General features: G+C 48.3%; 2 protein-coding genes across 55 annotated transcripts in view; one reads left to right on the top strand and one right to left on the bottom strand.

Moving 5' to 3' along the window:
• The window catches only part of CNNM2 (cyclin and CBS domain divalent metal cation transport mediator 2), a 184,369-nt gene extending 173,121 nt beyond the window's left edge, over window positions 1-11,248 (top strand). For all 5 annotated transcript variants that reach the window (XR_016221947.1, XM_002718589.6, XM_002718590.6 and 2 more), the window contains one exon: window positions 555-11,248. Coding sequence is in view for 4 of the 5 variants with exons in the window: in XM_002718589.6 (XP_002718635.1) it covers window positions 555-764 (210 nt within the window). In the remaining variant the exon portion in view is untranslated. The remainder of the gene's footprint in view (window positions 1-554) is intronic.
• Window positions 9,890-22,535, bottom strand: part of NT5C2 (5'-nucleotidase, cytosolic II) — a 178,681-nt gene continuing 166,035 nt past the window's right edge. For 16 of the 50 annotated variants that reach the window (XM_070057279.2, XM_089314364.1, XM_070057281.2 and 13 more), the window contains 14 exons: window positions 20,725-20,816; window positions 20,535-20,592; window positions 19,405-19,498; window positions 18,619-18,672; window positions 17,049-17,132; window positions 16,103-16,144; window positions 15,098-15,151; window positions 14,493-14,600; window positions 14,202-14,268; window positions 13,533-13,703; window positions 12,212-12,263; window positions 12,055-12,115; window positions 11,754-11,930; window positions 9,890-11,243 (listed from right to left, as the gene is read on the bottom strand). In XM_070057279.2, coding sequence (XP_069913380.1) covers window positions 11,007-11,243; window positions 11,754-11,930; window positions 12,055-12,115; window positions 12,212-12,263; window positions 13,533-13,703; window positions 14,202-14,268; window positions 14,493-14,600; window positions 15,098-15,151; window positions 16,103-16,144; window positions 17,049-17,132; window positions 18,619-18,672; window positions 19,405-19,498; window positions 20,535-20,592; window positions 20,725-20,816 — 1,351 coding nt within the window. In that variant the 3' untranslated portion in view covers window positions 9,890-11,006. Of the gene's footprint in view, window positions 11,244-11,544; window positions 11,931-12,054; window positions 12,116-12,211; window positions 12,264-13,532; window positions 14,269-14,492; window positions 14,601-15,097; window positions 15,152-16,102; window positions 16,145-17,048; window positions 17,133-18,618; window positions 18,673-19,404; window positions 19,499-20,228; window positions 20,327-20,534; window positions 20,593-20,724; window positions 20,817-22,535 lie in introns of those variants that run through there. The other 34 variants (XM_089314361.1, XM_070057298.2, XM_070057293.2 and 31 more) reach the window with 7 other exon arrangements.

The following is a 22,535-nucleotide window of genomic DNA, read 5'->3' as shown; positions in this document are numbered from 1 at the left end:
AGGGAGGAGGCTGGGCCCGCAGGGGCCGCCCTGCCCACAGCGAGGTGGGTGTGTGGCGCCCCGGCCGCTGCACGGAGCTCTCCCGTGATTACTTTGGGGGTGCCGCGAGGCTGGGAGAAACACGCATCTCCTTGGCTTTCCCGGATGAACGTCCAAACCACACGTGGCACCTGCAGGGAAGGGGCGGGGACGGGGAGGAAGACCAAGGCTCCTCAGGTCTCGAGCTCATGGTGCCCTGGCAGGACCGGGGTGGGAGGCGCCCCTCTCCTCCGTCGAGTTGGGAAACAAGCCGGCTTTAGCTGGTGGAACCCATCTCCATTTTCTGGTCTCTGAGCTTCTGAGACACAGTGGGAAATGGGTGCCAAAAGGAAGACGCGACTTTGTTCGCCAGAGTCAACTTGGACTTCAGAGGCGGCTCCGTGTGTCCTCCAGGATGGCTTCCTCCCGAGAAGCGGCCGCGGGCGACTCGGGGAGTGAATGTGTGGCTCCGCGGAGACAGGGACCCTAAACTAAGCGCCTCTCGGTTTGTTTTCTGTGCTGTGTTCCGGCCCCAGATCTCCAGACAGCAATACCAAAACGCCCTGATGGCTTCCCGCATGGACAGAACCCCTCAGTCCTCGGACAGTGAGAACACTAAGGTTGAATTGACTCTTACCGAGCTGCATGACGGGTTGCCCGACGAGACGGCCAACCTGCTCACCGAGCAGAACTGTGTGGCGCACAGCAAGGCCAACCACAGCCTGCACGGCGAGGGCGCCATCTAGCGGCGGGGCCGGCCCGGCCTGCCCGTGACTTGGTCAGTGGGAACCTGTGTGCCGCGCTGCAGCCCGCGCCATTCCGAGACCAAAGACTTCGTCCCCTCGCCGGAAGCGGAGGAGGAGGCCGACGGCCAGGGGAGGGATGGACGGCCGAGACGCGAGAGCCGCAGCCGGGGCGCGGCGGCCACGGGGCTGCGGAGGAACTGCTGCCCGGATAGAATCACGTTTATTTTTTCAGCTGTACCTTTTACCATTATTCACTGTCCTCCTCCCTCGAGTTGCATGAAGTTGAAAATGGTTGCGATTTATTTTTTCAAGAGATCATGTTTTTTTTAAAGTGTCTTTTGCAGCGTTTTGAGTTGTTCTGTCGGAACTCTGCTGTGAGCCCTGACGGGACCCTGAGAGCGCGGACTGGCCGGCCCGGCCCTCCTCTTCCTCTGTGCCCCAGCGGGTGTCGCTGTCGAACTTGATGGCCCAATGAAGCAAACCTGTCACTGCAGACGCTGCCAGTCTCTGGTCACTGTGGGGTGTGGTCCGGCAGGGCCCTGCTGCGCTCAGAGCCCGCGTGGTTCTGAGCTGGACGCGGGGCGCTCCCCTTTCCCGCACAGGGCGCAGCGTTGGCCTGCGGGATGTGGCTTTGCTCCTCCCACCCTAAGGAATTTTTTCCACCGAAATGAATGCTAATGAATCTTAAACCCAGGGTTTATCATTGGCAAGGGGCCGCTTGACTTCATCCCCGCATTCCGCCCTCCCCCGGGGCAACCCAGGACGCTGCTACACAGATGCCAAACGCAAACCTCCCCAGGGTTTCGCGGGGCGGGCGGGTCCGGAGAAGCTCCGCCCTGCGCCCAGGGGCGCTGCTGGACCTGGGGCTTGCCAGCCTGCCTTCCTCAGCGGTCCTCTCTCCGGTGCCCCTGGGCCCAGGCCTGCGTGCCCGCCTCCTCGGTTACAGCCAGAGAGGCTGCCTGTGTGGCCAGCAGGGCTGGTTCGGCCCCAGACAGGAGCTGAGAAACCAAAAGTGCGCTGTGGGCGCGCCCGGGCTCGTTGTGCGTGGGAACCGGAGCCTTAGCGGTGCTGGGTGTGCGCGCCGCCTCCCCGGCCCCAGCTGGCAGACGGCGGCCTCCCGGGCCCCTTGGTCCGAGGTGCAGTATCGCTCTGGGAGGCGCCAGGCCCTTAGGGAAGGACCAGCCTCTCTCGGTGACCTGCGGGACCCCCGCTGTGAGGCTCCCCGGGCAAGTGAAGCGGTCACTTCCTAACACGCCTCTGGCTGAGCGCAGGCCAGTGTGAGGAGGGTGCCACGGGCGGTCTCGCCCCTAACACCTGCCCGCCCCCGCCTCGTTCCCCGCCGCCGTGCTGGGCAGCCAGGTCCCCGGCCCCCAGGAGCTGTCCTCACGGCCTCTCCCGGCCGCCTCTCTATGCGCTCCCCTAGCGGAAGGAGCCTCTGGAATCAGTCCACGCACTGGGGCGCCTTTGTAATCCCCGGGGAGGAGGAGTCCGCGCAGGGTACCCGCTGACGCCCTCTGCTGGCGGGAGACGGCACCTTTCTCCCTCTGCCCCGCAAAGCCGCCTCTCAGAGGAGCCCAGCGGCGGCAGGTGGCCTTTCCAAGGCCGGCGTCTGCTCCGGGTGGGGGGAGGGCCAGGCCCCATGCCCTCTCTGGAAACCTCCAGAGTGCTTGAGCGGGGAGGAGCGGCGTGGGGGCCTGGGCCCTTGGTGTCTGCGAGGCTGAGCGGGGAGCTGCCGCCTAGGCCCAGGTCCTGGTGGCCTCTCTTCTGCGGTGGCCTCTGTGGGCACGGGCGGGGCCGCCTCTCCTGCACAGCCACTCGGGCGTCCTGGAGGCTCCCTGGGACCTGGGGTCCTAGTTCCAGGTGTTCCCGAGACGCTGTTCGCCTCTTGCGTCTTTTTTCCAATCAGGGGCTTGCCCCTCCTGTCGGCAAGTGCCCTTCCGTCCCGAACCAGGTCCAGGATCGTTTGTTAAACTCTGGGGAAGACAACAGCTTAAGGTTTGTGTGTGTGACATTGGGGCGCTTAATGGTCTTGCTCAGTGGGAATGTGAGAGGGGCCCTGTCCAGGTGTTCCCCCCGCCCGCGGGGAGGGAGCAGCACCTGTTTCCCGTTCCCGGTGTTATTTCAAGGAACTTTGGTGCAGATGTTGATGCGGACAGTCACTGCCTTGCTGCCCGCCCCCCAGTACCAGGCAGGACCAGTGGAGATGGGGAGCTACAAATAGAACTGCGTTTTCCTTAGGAAATGGAGCAATGAGAATTTGAGCTCAGCAGGGCCCGCGAGCTGTCCTCAGGCTGTTGGAGCGGGCCCTGGCGGGTGACCTCCGCCGCCTCTGGCACCTTCTGACGGCCAACCAGGAATCAGTGCTGTCCTTGCCGTGCCGGGCCCAGGGTCGAGGTCTCTGGCAACCAAGGGTCCAACACTGTTCCGCAGGGGTGACCCCAGGCAGAGCACCCTAGCCCGGCACAGGGAGCTTCAGGCAGGAGGAGACCAGGGAGGGCTGCCTTTGGGTGCTGTGCTCCAGGCCCACCCTCCCCATGCCATGCTGCCTTAGTCGGGCCGACCGACGACCGGGCAGGGGGTTGAGGGCAGGGCGGGGGCTGGGAGGCTGCGGGGCGCCAGTACTGGCTTCCCTGCTTGGGAGAGCCGGCCTCGTCCTGAGCCCCTGAGCCGGCCGCGCCCGCTCTGGGCCAGCGGTGCTTCTGTGCGGCAGGGGATTGGGTGAGCTGTAGGTTACCCCAGAATCAGAGATGCAGGGAATGTTGAATACGCGAATGGGCTGGAATTCAGGAGCTCCTGGTGAGAATTTCTCAACGAGCAACCTAGTCAGCGGGTTTTTGTACCTCAGGGCCGTTTGCACGTCTTTATCGTACGTCTGTAAACCTCGTGTCTGGGGCTGAGATGAGTGAGGGGCCAGTGGTGCGCGAGGCGGAGCGGAGGCTGACGCGGGGTTGGGGGGCCGCCATCCTTGAGTTTTGTGTGAGCTGTGGGCTTTCCTCTGCCTCCCGCTCAGCGCCGGGGGCCGGGCGGCAGCATCCATAGGCCCTGTCCCTGCCTCCGTCTGACACCTGCGCTTGGCCCAGCTCAAGGCCGCTTCCTCTCTCTCCGCTGGAGCTGCTGGGGTCGTCTCAGCTGGAATCGCTAAGTAGCTGTTGAGGGCTGTGCTTCAAGCAAGACAGGGAATGAGAGGTTTCAGCGGAGAGAGCGCAGCTCTGTGTGTGTGTGTGTGTGTCGGCCTCAGATCCAGCCCGTGCTGGGACAGAGCAGCGTTTCCGGGTTTCCGTGTCCACTGAGGCCAGAGCAGGTGGGCAGAACTTGGGGTTCTGTCTTGCCTTGGCCCACATCTCATTCACATGGAGTCTCTGAGGGAGGGACTCTCGGGCCAGGATTCGCTGGCACAGTCCCCTGAAGCCGTGTGTCAGGCGGGCCAGGTGGCGGGCTGCTCTCACGCAGGGAAGTTGGGGCGCGCGCGGGCTCTGGCTTCGCACCCCCCAGGGCCCAGCCCCGCTCGTGCGTCCTCGCGCCCCCGCGCCCCGTGGTCTGAAGTGCGCTCTGAAGGCGGAGTTTGGCGGTCCGGTGACTTCCCTGTTCCTAGAGTCTTAAGTCCACGAGTATATATGCTTTATTTTATATTATTTATTATGTACATAGGCCTCTCCCGGTACTGCGTCATCTGTGGTAAAGCCCCCACGCGTGGAGCCCGCGGTTCCACGCCCCTCAAGCCCAGGGGCAGGGCGGTGGCGCGTGGGTCTTACTGACAGGTTGCTGCTCTGACGTTGGCGCCGGCATCTGCGCCCCCTCGCGTTAGGCCCGCCTCTTCCTGGTGACCAGTGTCGGGAGGTGGCTGGCGGTGGTCTCCGACCTTGTGCAGAGGCTCGTGGGTCCCTCCATGAAGCGTTTCAGAGGCGCTCTGGGTGCCCGGGCCTCGTCCCCTGTGCACTGGTGCCGTTGTGGCTGTGAGACCGGCTCCGCCTTCCTCACTCGGCCCTCCCCGAGCCCAGAAAGCGGCCTCTGCCTCTCCCTTCAGGCTGCAGAATGTGAGTCTGGACCTCGGACGCTGCCTGCCCACGTGGGCTGTTCTATGCCTTTTCTTGGTTTTGAGGTGCAGTGCCAACTCTGTCTTGGCCCTCAGATCAGCCCTGCCTTGCGTCTGGCGTCACCGTCCGCAGCCCTCGCGCTGTATCATAGTGTTCGCTGCAAGCATTTGGCGCTTCCTGAACACAGCATTCAGAGCTGTGGACGCAAACCCAGGGAAGCAGATGCCACAGATGGGGCTCGTCAGCTGCTTGTCACGATGAATGCGTTTTATAACTCGAATGATGTTGTAGATTTACAGTCTTATTTATTTTGTACCAATTTATTTGTAAATTCTGTGATTGTTTTTAAGAGGTTTTATTTGTTCTGCTGAGATAAATGATGATTTTTCTGCTCACCCTTCTAGCAGACGTGTGTTCCCTCTTTGCCCTTCCTCTGTGTCGCCACCCCCCCCCCCATCAGCTCGTCCAGCCTCGCTGCACTGCCCAGGTCCACTGGCCTGGACCTCAGCGTGGCGGCACTGCAGGGTCTCGTGTTGCAGAAGCGGGTGCCGGCTCCCGGGACGGCTGATTCTAGAGGGGCGTCCTCTCTGGCAGGTCTGCAGTCTGTCTAGGTAAGGACGCCAGCTGCTAACAGCACACACTTCAGCTGGGCAGGTGCCTCCAAGGTCTCTCCTAAGCAAGACCAAAAGCATCCTTCGGGTTGACATGGCTCCTGGAGATGAGAAGGGCTGTGCAGGGCCTCCTGGCTGAGGGCAGCCTGGGAGGAAGGTGGCGCGGGCGAGGACGGGCACCCTGGCGTCACACACACTCAGCACTCGGGCGAGGCGCATCAAGAGCAGCAGCTGACAGCTGTCATCCAGAGTGGGTGACCCCCACCTCTCCCCACCCCACCCGTCCTTTCTGTGCCCAGGGCCCCTCCTGGACTACCGGGTGTTGCTGTTGTTGTTTAGGTTTATCTTACTCATCTGAAAGGCAGAGTTGGGGGTGGGCTGGACAGTTAGGTCTTCCATATTCTGGTTCACTCCCCAAGTAGCCTGACTAGCCAGGAGCCTGGAACTCCCTCCGGTCTCCCACATGGGTAGCAGGGCCCCAGGCACTCGGGCCATCTTCTGCTTTTCCAGGCGCATTAGCAGGGAGCTGGAACCGAAGTGGAACAGCTGAGCTCAAACTGTACTCACGTGGGATGCTGGCTTCCCAGGCGGCAGCCCCTGCATCTTTTTGGAATTTTTTCCCACCATTGTTAGTCTCTGCTTTACGTTCCAAAGAGGATCATGCCATCAGAATTTGACCTCTTGACTGGTCCCATATAGTCCCCACTGTCATTTATTTAACCTTGACCTCTATAGCTGATCCTACTTTTATTTGTCCTGTAGATGGAGACATTTCAGTGAACTGTTGGCAAGCCTGTCTCTGGGCCGCTGCCTAAGCCCCTCTCCTGTCTCCCCAGTGTTGTTAGGCCGCTTCTGGAAGTAGCTTTGAGACGTCCCCTGCGTCCCGCAGGGGACCCAGGAGCCTGGTACCCCCTGAGGAGCAGGCTGGGGAAGGCAGCGGTGCCTCCCACTCGCCCCCAACTCCGGCTTTGGCTGCCGTCTCTGGCTGCACACACTCAGTGTGGCGGTCCCTGCCCTACGGAGGAGTAGCTGTGCCTGTCCTCTCCCTGCATCGGCATGAGCTCACACACGGGTCAGTTCATTTCTAACCTTGATCTTCATGTGCGCACAAAAATCCTGCTCCCCGGAGGCTCTTCCCAACTCTGTACGAGGCAACTACTGATCAGAGGAGCCTGTAGAGAAAGCGATCGACACACAGCCTGGAGCTGCTTTCTGGAAACTTACTTGCCCTTTTTGAAATGAATTAAGTTTAAAAACCCGATTCCTATGAAAGCCAAAAAGCTGACTTCCATTAGATGATAAATAAACTCTGGCTTTCCTCGTGTGACTGTTTCATCATTGCCCCCGAGGGCTTCATGTCTGCTTTTCCCAGAATTCCATTCCACGGCGGGCACTCCGCTGCTGGCCGCCGTGAGGCAGAGGAAGCAAGTTGCTGGGGAAGACTGAGGGACTTCGCTGAACTGGGGGGTCACGGGGTCCTGCCCAAACCTGCACACCCAACCGGTCCCCACCTCCCCTCTGGTGCTGCCGACTGGTGGACCATGAGTCCAGACCCAAATGTTGCTTATTTCAAAATACACTAAGTTAAAGATTACCTCCAGTGAGAACCCTTCCCCCCCAAAATAGTCAATGAGCATTTTCCTGGGCTGGAAGGTTTGCTTGGCAAATCCTCTTTCCAAGTATCGTAGAACTTGGGAGATGGGAAAGGACTCGGCCGTCTCCCATGGGGGTGGGGGGAGAGGGCTGCGCACTGCCTGGGCTCCAGTTTGTATGGGAAGGTTCACTCAGGCCCGGCTCCATGGGAGAGCAGAGCATGCTTGTACCTAATGTGAACCATGAAGCAGTGAATCTAACCCACTTTCTTTCTCTAATCAAGGAGAGCAAAGGTGTGTTATGTGAACAAAAAGAGGGACAAGACTGAACACTATTCATTTTGTTTGAAAGTAGCAAATATAGATTGAGACTTCCAGGGAGAGAATAAGCAAGTTCAGTTACAAGCATTCACAGAGGGTCTCGGCTGCTGCATGGTCAGCAGGGGGTGTGCGCGGCGGAGGCACCTGTGGTGTTCGTGCAGAGCGCACGTGCCAGACTCAGAGGCCCACAGTGCACCACTGACAGCAATCTAATGGGACTGCCTCCCCTAACAGAATGCTCAGTGGGGGGCTCCGTTTTTTGAAACGCTACACCCTTTTTGGACATCTTTGTCAGGTTTCTGTAGCCCTGGGATGCTGTGTGTGAGGACAGGGAGAGGCAGGGGGAGCTGAGACGCTGTGTCTCCTTCGGTGAGCGAGTGCACTTTCTAAAAGGCGCATCCTGCTGCTTCCAGGTCCTCGGCCGCTCGGCCGCGATGGCACCGTGCTGCTTGCCCGGGATGGTGCCACGTAGGTTCTGGAAGCTGCCTGGCCCTGCTTCCTGGCTGCTGTCCGTGTGCACATCGTCCCTGCTCCTTGCTGTACCGCAGTTTTCCTCCATCCTCAAGGCTGCTCAGGCAGCTTCGTGGCAGGGATGTCGTCATCAGGGCCGCTCGCAGTTACTGTTTGAAATTGCTCCCTAAGAGGAAAAGCTTTAAGAAGAGCTGACGGCCTAGTCCCCAGGAAAGAATGTCGTGAGCAAGCTCGAGTCCTGAACCAAGCCCCGTGAGGAGTGCACCGTCCACGGTGTGGCAGCAGCTGGGTCATAGTGATCATGTTTCCCAGCATCAAAGAGAGGTTACATAGTTTCCGTAACGTGGAATGTGGACAAGATTCCTACCCTAGAGCAGACTTAAGTACGCGGTTGTTTGTCTCAAGCTATTTGTGGTGAATAAGCACAGCATTTAAAAATGCCCAGGCAGCCCCGGAGAAAACTGCAGGGCTTAAGTTGTTGACAAAAATATTTCTTAAATAAATAAATCTGAGTTAGAAATATCTAAATATGGGCAAAGTACTTTTTAAACCTGACCTGTAACTGCATGTAGCTTTTACATGTGAGTGATTTCTTAAAAACAGCGCGACTGCGACAAGTAGTTGTAGCTATCAGTTATTACTGTTGGATTAAAACCACTTCCTAAAAGCATCTTAGGGCACACGGGGCTTGCTCATGACTTCAGGTCTTAGACTTGTGCTTCGTGAGGAGACCATCTTGGGCCTAAAAGCAGGACATTAATCTTCCTCGGCTTTCCACGACTTTCCTGAGATCCGCCCTCCGAGCTTCCGTGGCCATCTCTGCAGATGGTCTTCCTTGCACAGGGTCCACTGTGTCCCCAGCTGCCAGCCACGCCAGGGTCCCTGGGAGCCAGCACGTGCTGACAGCTGCGAAGCCCACAGAGTGCCTAGTGTTCTAAAAAGCCTACAAATAAGGAGTGTTCCCAAACTAACGAAACAATTCTCAAGATCTATCAACTCAAGGTCTAGAATTCTCCTTTCTTAAAAATTAAAAGCATACATTTTAAGTTCAGGTTCCTTAATCAGTGGCAACAGAGAAACTCAGAATTCCTGTTTGGAAAAGGCCAGCACTGGGTTCCCCGTGAGAATACTCCGAGAAGCCCGTCTGTTCCGGTTCGTAGGCGTCTTTGGCTCTAATAGTACATGCGGAGGGGATTTCAAAGTTCGTAGGAAAAGAGGAATTAAAAGATGTTTGTTTTGGTGTAAAAACCGTTTGTAATTTGTGCACATCCGGTGGCCCTGGAGGCAGCCATGACCATGGGCACACTCGGTGCAAGTGCACGCTGTTCACTTCTCAGTCTACCCAGAGAATAACCCTGCTATTCAACTCTGAGAAGTAGGGAACATTAAAGCCAGGCGATCACCTGGACCCTGCTCTGCAGGGGAAATGTGTGCATGTGATGCTGCGCTGCAGCAGCTCTGAAGCTGTAGTCACTTAGAAATCGAGACACTTTAATCACGTCAGGGCCATATCTTTATCTTAAAATAATCATGGGGGTAACTGTAATTTTAAAACAAGGATGCATCTAATTGTTACTTGCAATAACATTCTAACCTGATTCCTACCTAAAAGCCAAGTAGGAAGGCACTTCAAAAAGTTCATGGAAAATAATACACATTTTCCTCATAATATTCCAAAACCTTTTTGGAGACGCCACATCTCTTCCCAGTAGACGCTGGTCAGGACGCTGTCTCTCGGCAGGGCTTGTAAAGCTGTACGCAGGGAAAGCAGGGAGGCACAGGTCCTTGGCTACCTCACTGCGGTGCGCTCCCTGCTATTAAACAGATTTTTCTTAAAGCCTCACCTCCTGCTGCATGGAAAACTATGAAAGCGCGTTGAGGCTCGTGAGGATTACAGGTGTGAGCATGTGAGACTGCATCCTGCTTGAATACTCACTCTTTATCAAGAGATCTGAGCATGTTTAGCAACTTTTGAAACTCTGTATTTCTTTAAGACAAGAGAATGTCACCCTGATTGATAGCACTAAGCCAAACCCAAGCCCACTTAAGACCAGCAGCTGTTCACAGTTGGGCTACAAAAGGTGGCGGAGTCAGTGTTAGAAATGTTACTCTTTATTGAACTCTAGAGCAGCTCGTCTACCCTCCCCTGCTGACTAAGGACAACAAGAATGGAAGAAGGGAGATGAAGGTCAAAGTTACACCACTGTTAAAGACACTGCAACAACTCCACTGCACCTGGTGAGGCAGTCACACACCCTGTCACACAGTGATGATTCCCTCTCGTCCAGAACAAGTGGCTTCCCAAGGGATTTGGAAGTGAATTTAGTCACACTGATTGCGCCCTGCTCTGGCAAGGGCCTGGCTTACGAAGCCTCTCCCGGTCCTCCAGTGCTCGGCTTTAAACTAGGCAGTCACCTCCATAGGACAGACACCTTGTTCTGGCGGCCGGAACCAGAGCTCGACCCCGACACGAGTGTGTCACTCAGGCTGGGGTGCGCTGGAAGAAGGTTCTCTTCTTGTGTTCTGGGGCTTGCTCTTTTGGCCTCTCTCTCTACAGATTTATCACCAATGAGAAGGATTGTTTTGAGATAACAAATAAGCATTTGTTCCATCAACCTAAAAAAATACAGAAAGGATGAGGACTTCGGCTTCCAGAGCACCTGCCGTCCACTCCACGTCAGCCCTAGAGCAAGCGGAGACTATTTCTGCAAAGCCACTACAGAGCGGCAGCCCCGCCAGAGCTGCCGGGACACCTGAAGGCTTACAAAAGGAAACTTGACCTTAACAGAAGACATTTCATAATGGAAACAGTGTATTTCCACTGATACACAATACTGTGTAATTCACTGAAAAAGTGGGATTTTGGAGCAATAGCACAGTTTGTAACAGGACAGCGTCCTCTAAGACCCTTAACCCTTAATGTATCCAGGCACACTAATGACGAAAAAGACAAGGAAACAGTGTCACAAGCCACAGTGAAGCCACGTGCATGCAGTTCAGCCTGACTTTACCCTTTCTTCCAATACAGCCTCCGATACAACTCTGATTCATCTGCAAAGAGTATAGATACACAGCTAAAACAGTCTCTCTGCCCCGACGTACCTTTGATGGAGCCCCCCTCCTCCCCAGTAGAACCCAAACAGGGACCTCCTTTGTTCCTGTGAGTCCTGCAAGAACTTGTTCAATGGGCACTCAGAGTTTTGGTGTTCCTTCTTACTCTTCCTCCTCTTCCTCCTCCTCATCATCGTCTTCGTCGTGGCAGTGTGTAATTTCCTGGGGGGCCAGCGGGAAGAGGTTGGGAGGTTTAATCTCACTAATCGACCGTGTTAACTGGTGCCGCTTGTAATCGGTGTCTTTGAAATCCACTGATGTGCGGTTCCGGGTGGCGAGGGGAGATTCCATCTCGTTGATATCCACGTGTGTGTGTTCCACCGTTGATTCATGAGGCATCTAGAACAAAGCAGGAAGCTCAGAAAACGGGCAGAGCAGAACAGCTGCTTCCCAAAATCTGATCCCTCCCCCCAGGCAGCCAAGCAGAGCTACAACTATAATGGACCAGGAAGGAGTCAAGTTTAGGCACAGAACCTGTTCTCTCTCCCTGCCCCATGTCCAGCTAGTTTACTACAAACTAAAACCATCAGAAGAGAGTGAATTTTTTACTTTCACAGCAAAACAGAAAAGCTGATCAATACCAGAACCAATACCAGAACATAGGAATAGAAAAACCACATTCCTTTGAATTAGTACTAACAGGAAAGTCTTCACCACTGAGATACAACTGTAAATAGCGCAGACTGCAGAGTGAAGCTGTCCTAACTCCTTTTCTGGATCATACTTCCTCAAAGCCCCTTCCTATGCAACCATGTCCTCTGTGCCAGCCCCACAGGGCTGCCTGTAGATCTGGGCCTGAGAGTATATCTGAACTGTAAACAGTAACTTGAGGCTGTAGCCTTAACTCACCAAGACATGGGCAGCTCTGAAGAGGTAGCTGAACGGGTAATACAGCAGATTGATGAAAGACGCCGCATAGAGATCGGCGTAACGCATCACTTGACTGGCAAAGAGTGTCTGCCTGGAGCCACTGCGGAACAGGCTTCCCATCATCCCATAGCACATGTCCATGTCATGAGTCACTTTCTAAAGACAAAAACCAAGACTGACCGTCAGCTCATTTTAGTACTTCCTGAGCACCAGTTACGTGGCAGTCCCTGTACAAAGCCAAACTACTGTCCAAGTTTTCTCACAAGTCCTATTTGGATACCTTAATACGTCTCTGGATGGAACTAATGTCTGGGCGCTCATTGCTACTGCTATCAAGGTGCCTGAAGAGAAAAGAAAAATCCCCAGTGAAAATCTCCAGAAAGGACTTTGTTAAAATGTGATTTCAGGGGAAGAAATTTTAGAATTAGGGAACTTACTTGTAGAGTTCAGCCAAGAAGATATCCAAACTCTGAAGCTCTTCAAAAAGTGCTGATTCAGGTTTGCAAGGAAAAGGAAGAATGTTTTAAAAAAATAAAACACCCACTTTTAAACTACTGTTAAAACTAAAGTGAAAGGTTACACATACAACCAAAAAGCACAGCCTACGCTAACATGCTATGGGTGAGTGTATAAACTGCCCTCCTCCTCTCCCCAGGAGAGCCCACCCACTGCGGTCCTGCTTGGAGTGGGGCAGCCGATGACCACCTGCCACTCTCCCTGCCGGCTGTACACTCCCTGAGCTTGCCGAGTGCCAGTTCCAACTCGGTCTCAGCTGCAAATGCTAACAGTTCCATTTTCAGACGAAGAATTAAGAATTTAGAGTCAGAGATGCAGGAAGTAGCAGAGCCAAACCACCTTCATTTCTGAAACTCCATAGGTAGAAAGCTGATAACAGGCTAGCCCAAAACGTCCACCGACAGTAGATGACAGCGACAGTGGCATCTGCTGAACGCCGCCTGTGTGCAGCCTTTATGTACCTGGGTTTCCCAGGAGATTATGACCTAATGCATCCTTTATATTTCTTTGCAATACCTTCTGTAGGAGAATAGAGAGATGGGTCTTTCAAATAATTTTCTGTGTTCTGTGGTTCAGATGAGCAGCCCTGGGAAGACTGGTTACTCTGTCTTCTTCATTCACATGTTATCTGTTACAGCTCATCAGCTTTATAAGGTAGGTGCTATAATTATTTCTAATTTTGCATTGGAGGAAACTAAAGCAAAGGGGCACTTGGTAACTTGCTTGCCAGTGTAAGTGGTGGTGCCAGGGCTCTCATCTGAGGCACCGTGGGTGAGGCCACCAGGACTGCTGGAGTGTGTCAGACACCTTTACATAACTATATGCTAGCCCCACTCAGTACGGTGCACATACTGCTTATACACAGTGTATCCCAGTTGAAGAAGATACTTGGGCCTCATTCACTACTCAGAATAATAAATACAAAATAGCAGGAGCTAATAAACATTCAGAGCCAGCACTGGCCCAGCACTGCAGATGGGGGCACGTGGAGGAAGGCAGATCTCCAGTTCACTATAAGATACTCAGGATACCAACATTCAACAAGTTTTAACAACATAACCTCTCAAAGTTATTTAAATCCTAAAGCTTTGTGAAATATTCAAATATCTTGATGGGGAAGGAGATATTTATAAATATCAGGGCCCAGCTTTTGACCACATCTGAACCCCTGCCTATGAAACAGTGCTTTTATCAAAGAGGATCAAGTCAGAGGTTTACAAAATAAGAGTCCCAGCTCCTTACAACTCTTGTCAGTCCAGACATGAAGTTCTTGTGCAAGTTCAGGAATCACCAAGAAAGTCCGCCACCCTTGCCGTTTCTTTGATTTTAAAATGTCTCCAAAAATGTGATCTCCAATATATAAAATGTCTTTGCCCTTGGCTCCCAACAGGTCACAGATTGTATCAGATGAACCTGAGGCAAACAGAGTGAACAATGAGAGAAATATCTATATTAAAACCAGCATTCAAAATACCATAGCCATTAAAATACTATGATTTATTTTATTCTTATGTGAGGGGCAGTCCTTTTTTTTTTTTAAAAAGAAAAAGGCTCACCATTCTTTTTCCCACTGTTGTTTTTATCACCTCTAACACAAGGCCTTCAGCATAACATACGTCATACCACAGAGGATCCTTGAAAACCCTTAAGGAACACCTTCAGAGGCACCAAAAACGATTCCAGAACGCTAAGAAAAAGCCTCAAACAGTTACAGGAATCGGGGGAAACGGATCCTTTCAGTGAAAATGAAAGCTTCATTAGGACACACTGACACCTTCTCAAATCCATCCTCCCTGACGCCTAGCACGCTGGCAGGTGACATCTTCAGATCTGTGCCAGGAGGAACACCAAAGCTTTCTCACTGGGGTCTGAGCTTAGTGTCCACCAAGTGATGAGACACCTGCGACTCACCTCCCGAGTAGACGATGCCATGCTGCAGGGGGCCTGTGTAGGTACCGATTTTCAACTTGCCAGTTTTCTGTGTGAAGAGACCGTAGACTCTGTGATACTGTATCATCCCATCATTCTCTCCACCCACAATGCAGCCAAATGAATGGTACTTACTCTTTTCAATTAACCGTTTGGTTACCTCAGATAAGACTGAGAGAGACTTGGCTAACCGATTTCAAATGCCTGTTCTCTCTGAGATCAGAGGAACAGGAAGGACAGCGTTCCAGCAGGAACTCCATCCTCTGCACTTACAGTGTCCACTTGTCGCAGGACTGTGCCCTCTCCAAAAAAGAGTGGTTTCCGTGCATCCACCAAGATTAGGTCAAAGTAGGACTGCCACGGTCGGTGGGAGCTCCCAGGCTATAATGAAGAAAAAGCAAAAGCCACAGCAGCACCCCTCATCTTACGGCACTGATATTTAACCCCACTGATGCAAGAAATACAGAAATGCTAAGTATAGCCAGAGGATCCTACAGCTTCATTAAAAATGTATTATGTCTAATTGTAAACCAAATCTCTTTAGAAGCAAGTATAATCTACATTATAAATTATTTCATCTGTAGTAATTTATTTCTGAAATAAAATATTAAAGTGCTCTAAGCATTTTAATAAATGAAAATGTGTAAAAAGGGGCTAAGGAGAGATGCTACTCAAAATGCAAGGACAGATAGATCAGCATCAGAACTAAAGTCTACAAACTACCATGGAGACTATTAGAAATCTTAGGATGTTTTCAGAACGATGGCTCCAGGCCAAGCTGAAAGACACTGCACAGTGATTTTAGGTGATGTCAAACAGGGATTAGCAGCGAGCATGTAGCTTAGTGGTTAAGACGCCGGAATCCCACAGAGGAGTACCTGGGTTTGAGCCCAGCTCCAGATCCTGACTTCAGCCTCCTGCCAGTGCAGAACCTGGGAGGTAGCAGAGATGGCTCAAATGACTGAATTCCTGCTGCTACCCATGTGAGGGGACCTGGACTGTGTCCCTGGACATTTGAGTAATGAACAGACAGGAGCTCTCTGTTTCTCCTTGTCTCTGCTTCTCAAACAAGTAATAATAAAACCCAAGGATTTGCTGATGTTGTGAAGTCTAGGATTAAAGTTTTACAAGTGTTGACTAAGCTGCTGTGGGTATTCCTTATCTTAGTGCAGCCACACTGCAGGAACGAAGACTCCTCTGCTGAACACCAAGGCTAAATGCGGTCTTGGCACAACACTCAGCAACAACTAATTGCACAATCTAGAGTTGTTAAGAATGGATCTTCTGGGGCCGGCACCATGGCTCACTTGGTTAATCCTCCACCAGTGGCGCCGGCATCCCATACGGGAGCCAGGTTCTAGTCCCGGTTATTCCTCTTCCAGTCCAGCTCTCTGCTGTCGCCCAGGAGGGCAGTGGAAGATGGCCCAACTGCTTGGGCCCTGCACCCGCATGGGAGACCAGGAGGAAGCACCTGGCTCCTGGCTTCAGATCAGCGCAGCGCTGGCTGTGGCGGCCATTTAGGGGGTGAACCAACAGAAGGAAGACCTTTCTATCTCTCTCTCTCACTGTCTATCTGTAAAATAAAAAGATAAATTAAAAAAAATATCTTCTTCAACCTCAAAATTCCCTTCAATGCCACAATTCTGCATAGAATTTACTGGTCTGATACCATCCTAATAAATACCACATGAATACTCCTTTTACTTCTACAATTCAAAGTTTAGATTCTGGCTCTTGAATTACTTCTAATGTACAATTAGACAATTGGCTTAAAAAGGACTTTTCTGAATTACTTCCGACCAATTCCTTCCCCTCAATATTCTAGAATTATTAAATGGAGTAATTATTACTAAATCAATGGTCTAATAAGTTACATATAGTACCTTGGGGCCATGTGGGAAATCAAACAGGTATGTCATAATTTTCTGGAAAAGAAAATTCAACATAAGATCCACATACTACCTTTGAAAAATATACATGATGTCTTAAATACACATATACCACTTGCATGCTTTTTAATAAAATATATCCTTTTCAACACAGGATTCACTATAGTCTTCTTTCCTCTGAAGTATAAGATTATGGAACTTGAGGCCAGAAATTAATGCTTTGCCAAACAAACAAAAAAATCCTCCTGACATTCTCTGGAAAGATACATGCTTCTCCTAGGAGACTGATGCATAAGCAGCGAGTCATGGAAATCACTTAGTACCTTGGCTTTGTTATTGCTTGATACTGACCAAGCAGGACTGGTGAGTCCACATTACCAGATGTCTAAATAAGGTTTTATGTAAAGAGAATTGAGGGAAATGGAACTTTATGCTAATCCCATAAATCTGTAACTGTATCAGAAGAAGTAAGATGAAGTTAAGGAGTTAAATCAATCTTTCCATATGCAATAATTATGGCAAAAACATTTTTTTAGCCAAAAGATCGTAAATTTTTAATGGCTAAGATTCAAAATATGCACCATCTACTGCTATACGGCTTCTAACAGCATGAAAATTCAGAAAGTAATGGGTGGGAGTTCTCAAGTCTACATGATAGAGAAGATGCTCCAAAAAGATACAGGAGGCATTTTAATCAGCACAAGTGTTCCTCTACATAACCCCTGAACTAAACCTTTCAAACAGCAAGCTGTGAGCAGGGAAGAGTCTAAAGAGCATTAAGAAAAATCTGAGAACCACTCTGTTTAGCCCTTATCAACTATGTAGTAACTTTCCAAATAAGACAGCAAGCACCTACATCTCAATAAATTTCTGTTATCTTGACAGTTCTTTAGGTCAAAATAATTTGTACAAATAAAGACTATTAATATTTAGCACTTACATCTGTGTATTTATAGTCACTGTTTGTGGCAAGAAATACTTTCCCTACTTCCTTCATTCGGCTCAGAAGCAAAGGCAGTTTTCCCTGAAATGTAACAGGATAACAAGTGAAACACTACAATGCAAATACTTTCATATTTCTACTTTGGGATGGTCATACACTGGATTTTTGTCCACTAAAATAGGAACAGGATAAGTCTCTTAAGGATTAGTTGGTTGGTTTCAGAATCTTGCACTTAAAAGCCCACATTATTACCTATGCTTGATTAAAGTAATAACAGATTATGGCATATGTGTGTGTATAATAGGTTTGTATGTAAAATACACAAATATTTTAGGGCTAAAAAATTTTCTATGTAAAATACAAAGATTTATATAGTTAACATATCTATACCTTTTTCTTGATGTCTGTGTCAGGAAGACATGTTTATCTTGTGATTTCTTGAAGTACACAAGTTAGGTGTGTTAGGTCAAGAGAAGCTGATTTTAAACATCACCAGCAAATGCTCTATATAGAGATTATCAAACTTGCCTTCAATGTATATGTTATAGATTCATAAAACACCTTACAGGTTGAAATAATGTGCAAATACAACCTTGAAATGCCCACGTCCCACTGCAGATATTGGAAGTCATAATTTGTGATGTGCCTGGAAAGAAAAACGCCTTTTCCTTCTTCTACAGTAAATAGGTTCCTTCAAACAAGTTTCTCCTGGTCCTTCCCCATCCAGTGTTCTTTCTCGAAACAGTACATGGGGTGGGTAGGAACAGGATGTACAAAGGATGAAATTCATGTTCTTACCACAGTCCTGGAATGCTGTATTCTGCCACTTTGCAGAGAAGTTGTGAAAATAGTACCAAAATTCCTCACATATTCCTCATCTAGCTTCCCTTAACATTAACATCTTTTTTACCCACAGTATAATCATCAAAACAAAGAAATTAACATTAGGAAAATACTATTAATGAAACTACACAGATTTTTAAATCTTATCAGGTTCTCCACTAATATCTTTTAAGATATTTATTTGAAAGCTTTCTTCATTATTCCCTGTTGATAAAGCACCATAAAGTAAGTCACATACTTGTGTATGCACACTAGTGCATTGACCTAGTGCAATGGTTATGATTTAAGTTAGATCTGGGTGTGAATTTTGGCTTTTTGACTTAATTAGTTGGGTGATTTTGGGAAAGTTATTTAATCCCTGTATTCCCCAGTTTCTTCATTTATAAAAATGCAGGTAATAGTAAGACCTAACTCAAGGCTATTAGGAAGAGCAAGTGGTATAAATACACGTACTCACCTGGCACTGTGACACAAACACAGTAACCCTCTAGCTGCTATTATTAAAATTAAAGCTATACGGACAAATAAAATACTGGTCTTCTTGCTTATCAACAAAGAAGAAAATCTCTAGTAAAATTCAGCTCTAGCTGAAAACTCAGGTGATTATACCTGGCATATACAGGTATAATCCATTGTCCTTTCCATTAGAAGTACACATGTCATTCACTTCCTTAATAGGTAAAATAAGCCATCATGCAGACCTATCTCCCCCGTTATTACTTACATCTTTGACTACATACTTCTCAAGATTTTCAACTGTCTTTTCCTTAAGGGAGCCCTAGGGGAAGAACAAAAAGGGAACTAAGAAAAGAACAAAATCGATCTTAACAGTGTGTAAGGAAAAGTATTTATCAACTCGAGTATCTCTCTTACAATTTACCAAGAAATGGAAAGCAATGCTAGAGAACGCCAGGGAAAACTGTCAGGTTATGACCAGGAGGCTCAACTCTACCTCCAAAGTGTGTCTTCAAAATATATAAATATATATATTTATATAAATATATATATTTATATAAATATATATTTATATAAATATATAAATATAAAATATATAATATGTATATAAATATATTTTATATAAATATTTATATTTAATATATTTATTTTAAAGCAGATATTAAAGGCATTTAATGTTTTACTCAGTACAGTTTATAGTAAATGTAAATTTGATATTAACTCATGTTATCAGTCAAGTGGGAGATATTTGGATAAAAATATGGACCACAATCATCCATGAAGGATATGCTAAGTATGATCTAATATACGACAATCTTTTCTAAGTAAGTTTGGGAAATAAAAACCAAGATAAAATCTGTAAAGCAAACATCATCACTGAGGAAAGATCCTGTGAGAGCAGGACTGCCAAAGACCAAAACAAATGTGTTCTATCACTAGGGGCCAATCCATTTTTTAAAACTGTAAACAAAATTCTGTTTCATTTGCAAAGCTGATGTCAGACCATCAAACACATGCCATAGGGTGAGCAAATGAAGCAGCAGTTTTTGTGTACCTTGTAATGGACCCAGTCCACAGCGTCTCTGACGTCCTGGAACATACTCCGGTAGGACATGAAAAGGTCCCCATCTTTAAATCCTGTTTCACAGCTACAGAAAGATGAAAAGAATGTGACAGGGGATCCAAAAGAGAGGATATAAAATGAATATCAGAAACTGCTCAGGGGACCCAAAGGCTCCATATCACATGGGTATACACTGGGCTAATTAGGAAAATAATGATTCCTAATAAAAAACAATTTTTTGACCACCAAAAATGGCCTTAGTGTTCAACAGAATAAAAAAATTGTGAACAGGTACAAAGTGACAGAATATACTGAATGGAGGCTAAAAGGCCAAAGTTTCCAAAATATTGGGTTCTTTTACTCATCACTTTTTAGAAAAAGGTTCTCACTGAAGAAACATTTAAAACTTAAAATTGGTCATTTAGGTTCTTTCCACCCTGACTTTCCTGACATCATCCCCAGGAACAAAGGTACTGTCTATTTTCTCTTTAGCTTAGTGACTCAGATTTCCACCCGATTTAAAATGTCTTGCAGTAGGTAAGACCTAAAGAGGATAAGATGTTAGCAAACTCTGGCATATAGGGCTGAACTTTCAGCAATGGCTATATTAATCTCCCTAAAAGAAGAAGACAATGTGTTCAGGACTAAAGCAAAACTTTACTTCAGGGAAGAAAAACAGTATTTACTCATCAAATTTTGCTGGGTCTGGGAGTGAAACTAAATGACTGCCCCTGCGTGGCTCCTGGGTAGCTGCTGTGAAATGAGTTGGGGGGTTTTAGTGTAATTCTGCTCAGACAGATAATCATCACACAAACCTCCCACTCAGTTGTCACAATTAGCACCTCTGCTGGCCGTCTTCATTCCCAGGAGAAGCCAATCAGAAGTGATCCCTTCCAAACATGGCTGCAGCACACTGGCAAGGAGAGGGGCCGTGTGGGAGGTGAGAGCCTGCATGGAGCTGCTGGTGCTGTCCCATCTCGCAGGCTGGCAATGTGGCATCTCTCACTAGCACTAAATTCACTTCAGAAAAGCAGAAAAGACCTACAATGGCCAGTTCTCTAAAACCCTGTACATTAATTTTAAAAATCAACTGGAAAAAGAAAATTACAATATATACATACCTGGTATATCTGGGACAATTAGTAAAAAAATCTACTAGGCAGGCCAACAGGTAGGTCTCTGAAAAATGAAGAATAGATATTCATAAGGTATAAGCAAAATAATTCAAGCTCATGATCTCCCTTGGGCAAAGGCTATGGTCATGGAAAGAAGGGAAAGCATCTTATTTATATAAGCATAGAATGAGTCTACCTGGTAGATTGAATAGTGTGTTCAGAATGTAAAATCTTTCAGTGTCATCTCGTTGGATAAATTTATTTGGATACTGCTCTCTAGTTTCTGGTCTGAAAGAAAATTTTTAAAATTAACTGGCATTCAAAAATTAGCATGGTTAATAACTACAGGAAATGTTTACTATTCAAAAAGGCATCCCAACAGTTTCACAGCTATGTGCAAGACAGAGTTCTAAGTATCAAACATAAGTAGCTATGACACTAACAAGCTTCAGGGTTCTCAGGCTGGCAGGGGAGCTCCGTCTCTCACACACACACACACACACACACACACACACACAATGGCACCAAGGTGAAAAAAAACCAACTATCACAGGGAAGGTACAAGACGGTGAGAAAACTGAAGCAACAGAAACCATTTCACCTTAAGGGGTAGAGAGAAATGGCTGTGAGGAAAATCTAGAAAGGATTCATGAAGTATGACACGCCTACAATCTGTGCCTTAATGGTTAGGTGAACCAGTTCAGAAACTAGTCCAATTTGAATAAAGGAAACACAGAAAAATAAAGTAAAAAGATGGGGGTTGAGGTGGATCATGCTGTTCTTACAATTCTTTCAGGAACAAGAAGGTGCTACTGATAGATTTTTTGCACGGAACTGAGCTGTAAGGGATTAAATCACTAGTAGTTTGAGAATAACCACTCTCTAACCCTTTTCAGTGGCAGCTTCTCCCAATATAGGCTCAGTCTGTTTCTGCATCCTCAAATGTAAGTGTAAATAGCAGCCAACAGGATCCATGCCGAGATTTGGAGAACACTTGCGTACTGAAGGGCTTTGCCCTCTCTTGCTGCACTTGGACCCTGAGACTACCATGTGAACCAGAGTAAACCAGTCTGCTGGAAGATAAAAAGCTACATGCAAAAATGAGGTACCTGGCCCACTGCCAGACACGTGAGTGAGGCCATTCTAGAACAGCTACCAGCTGACCCACCAGCTGCCCATAGACACATGCAATGGTTCAGAGATCAGCTGAGAAACCCTTGAATTGCCCAGCTGACTTTGAGAATTTTGAGCTAAATAAAACATTCGTTGTTTTAAGCTGCTAGATTTTGAAGTAATTTACTATGCAGTAAAAGCTAACTGATAACAAAGTTCTGGGAAATCAGAGAGGTAGTTATTGGGGGTTGAACAGTACCCCAATACTTAAAGTGTCTTAAAGTGGCAGCAAAGGAAATTAAAGGAAAGAGCATATTTAATAGGGAATGCAAGGTAGAATGAGTAACATCAGAGAACTGACTGGGTGCAGCAGATGAAGGACAGATGGTGATGATGCTCATGTCTGGGTGTCCCTGCGAGATGGTTGGCACCGTTAACAAAACCAGGGAAACTTCAGAACAAGTGGATATAAGGGGAGTTCTACTTTGCTTACCCTTAGCTTGAAGCAAGCACATTTTTAGCAGACAATTAGAAACCAAGGTTAAGAATTTGAAACAGAGATTCAGACTTGAGAGAATATCTTTTATGCACTGGTAATATTAGACTACATGAGGCCACTTACAAAGTGCAGAGAAGGAAAAGAAGAAACTGAGAATAGAACCATGGAGAACATCTGAGGGTTAAAGTTTAAAGCCAGTGAACAGACAGTTGTTCAGATGCCTGAGAAGCTTGGAGAGCGAAATGACACGCTTTAAGGAGACAGTATTAACAAAAATGTTTTTGAGAAACTAAAAGAACGGATGACCAAAATATAAAAATGTACAATTCTCACAATGAATATATAGAAATTAGTGACTCTAAATAGAATAAACCAAATTTAAAGTTCATATGAAG

Source organism: Oryctolagus cuniculus, chromosome 15 (assembly GCF_051225735.1).
Source record: "Oryctolagus cuniculus isolate XC-2025 breed Fujian yellow rabbit chromosome 15, ASM5122573v1, whole genome shotgun sequence".
NCBI lineage: Eukaryota > Metazoa > Chordata > Mammalia > Lagomorpha > Leporidae > Oryctolagus > Oryctolagus cuniculus.
Note: the sequence above shows the minus strand (reverse complement) of the source record. Positions and strands in the feature narration are given on the sequence as shown.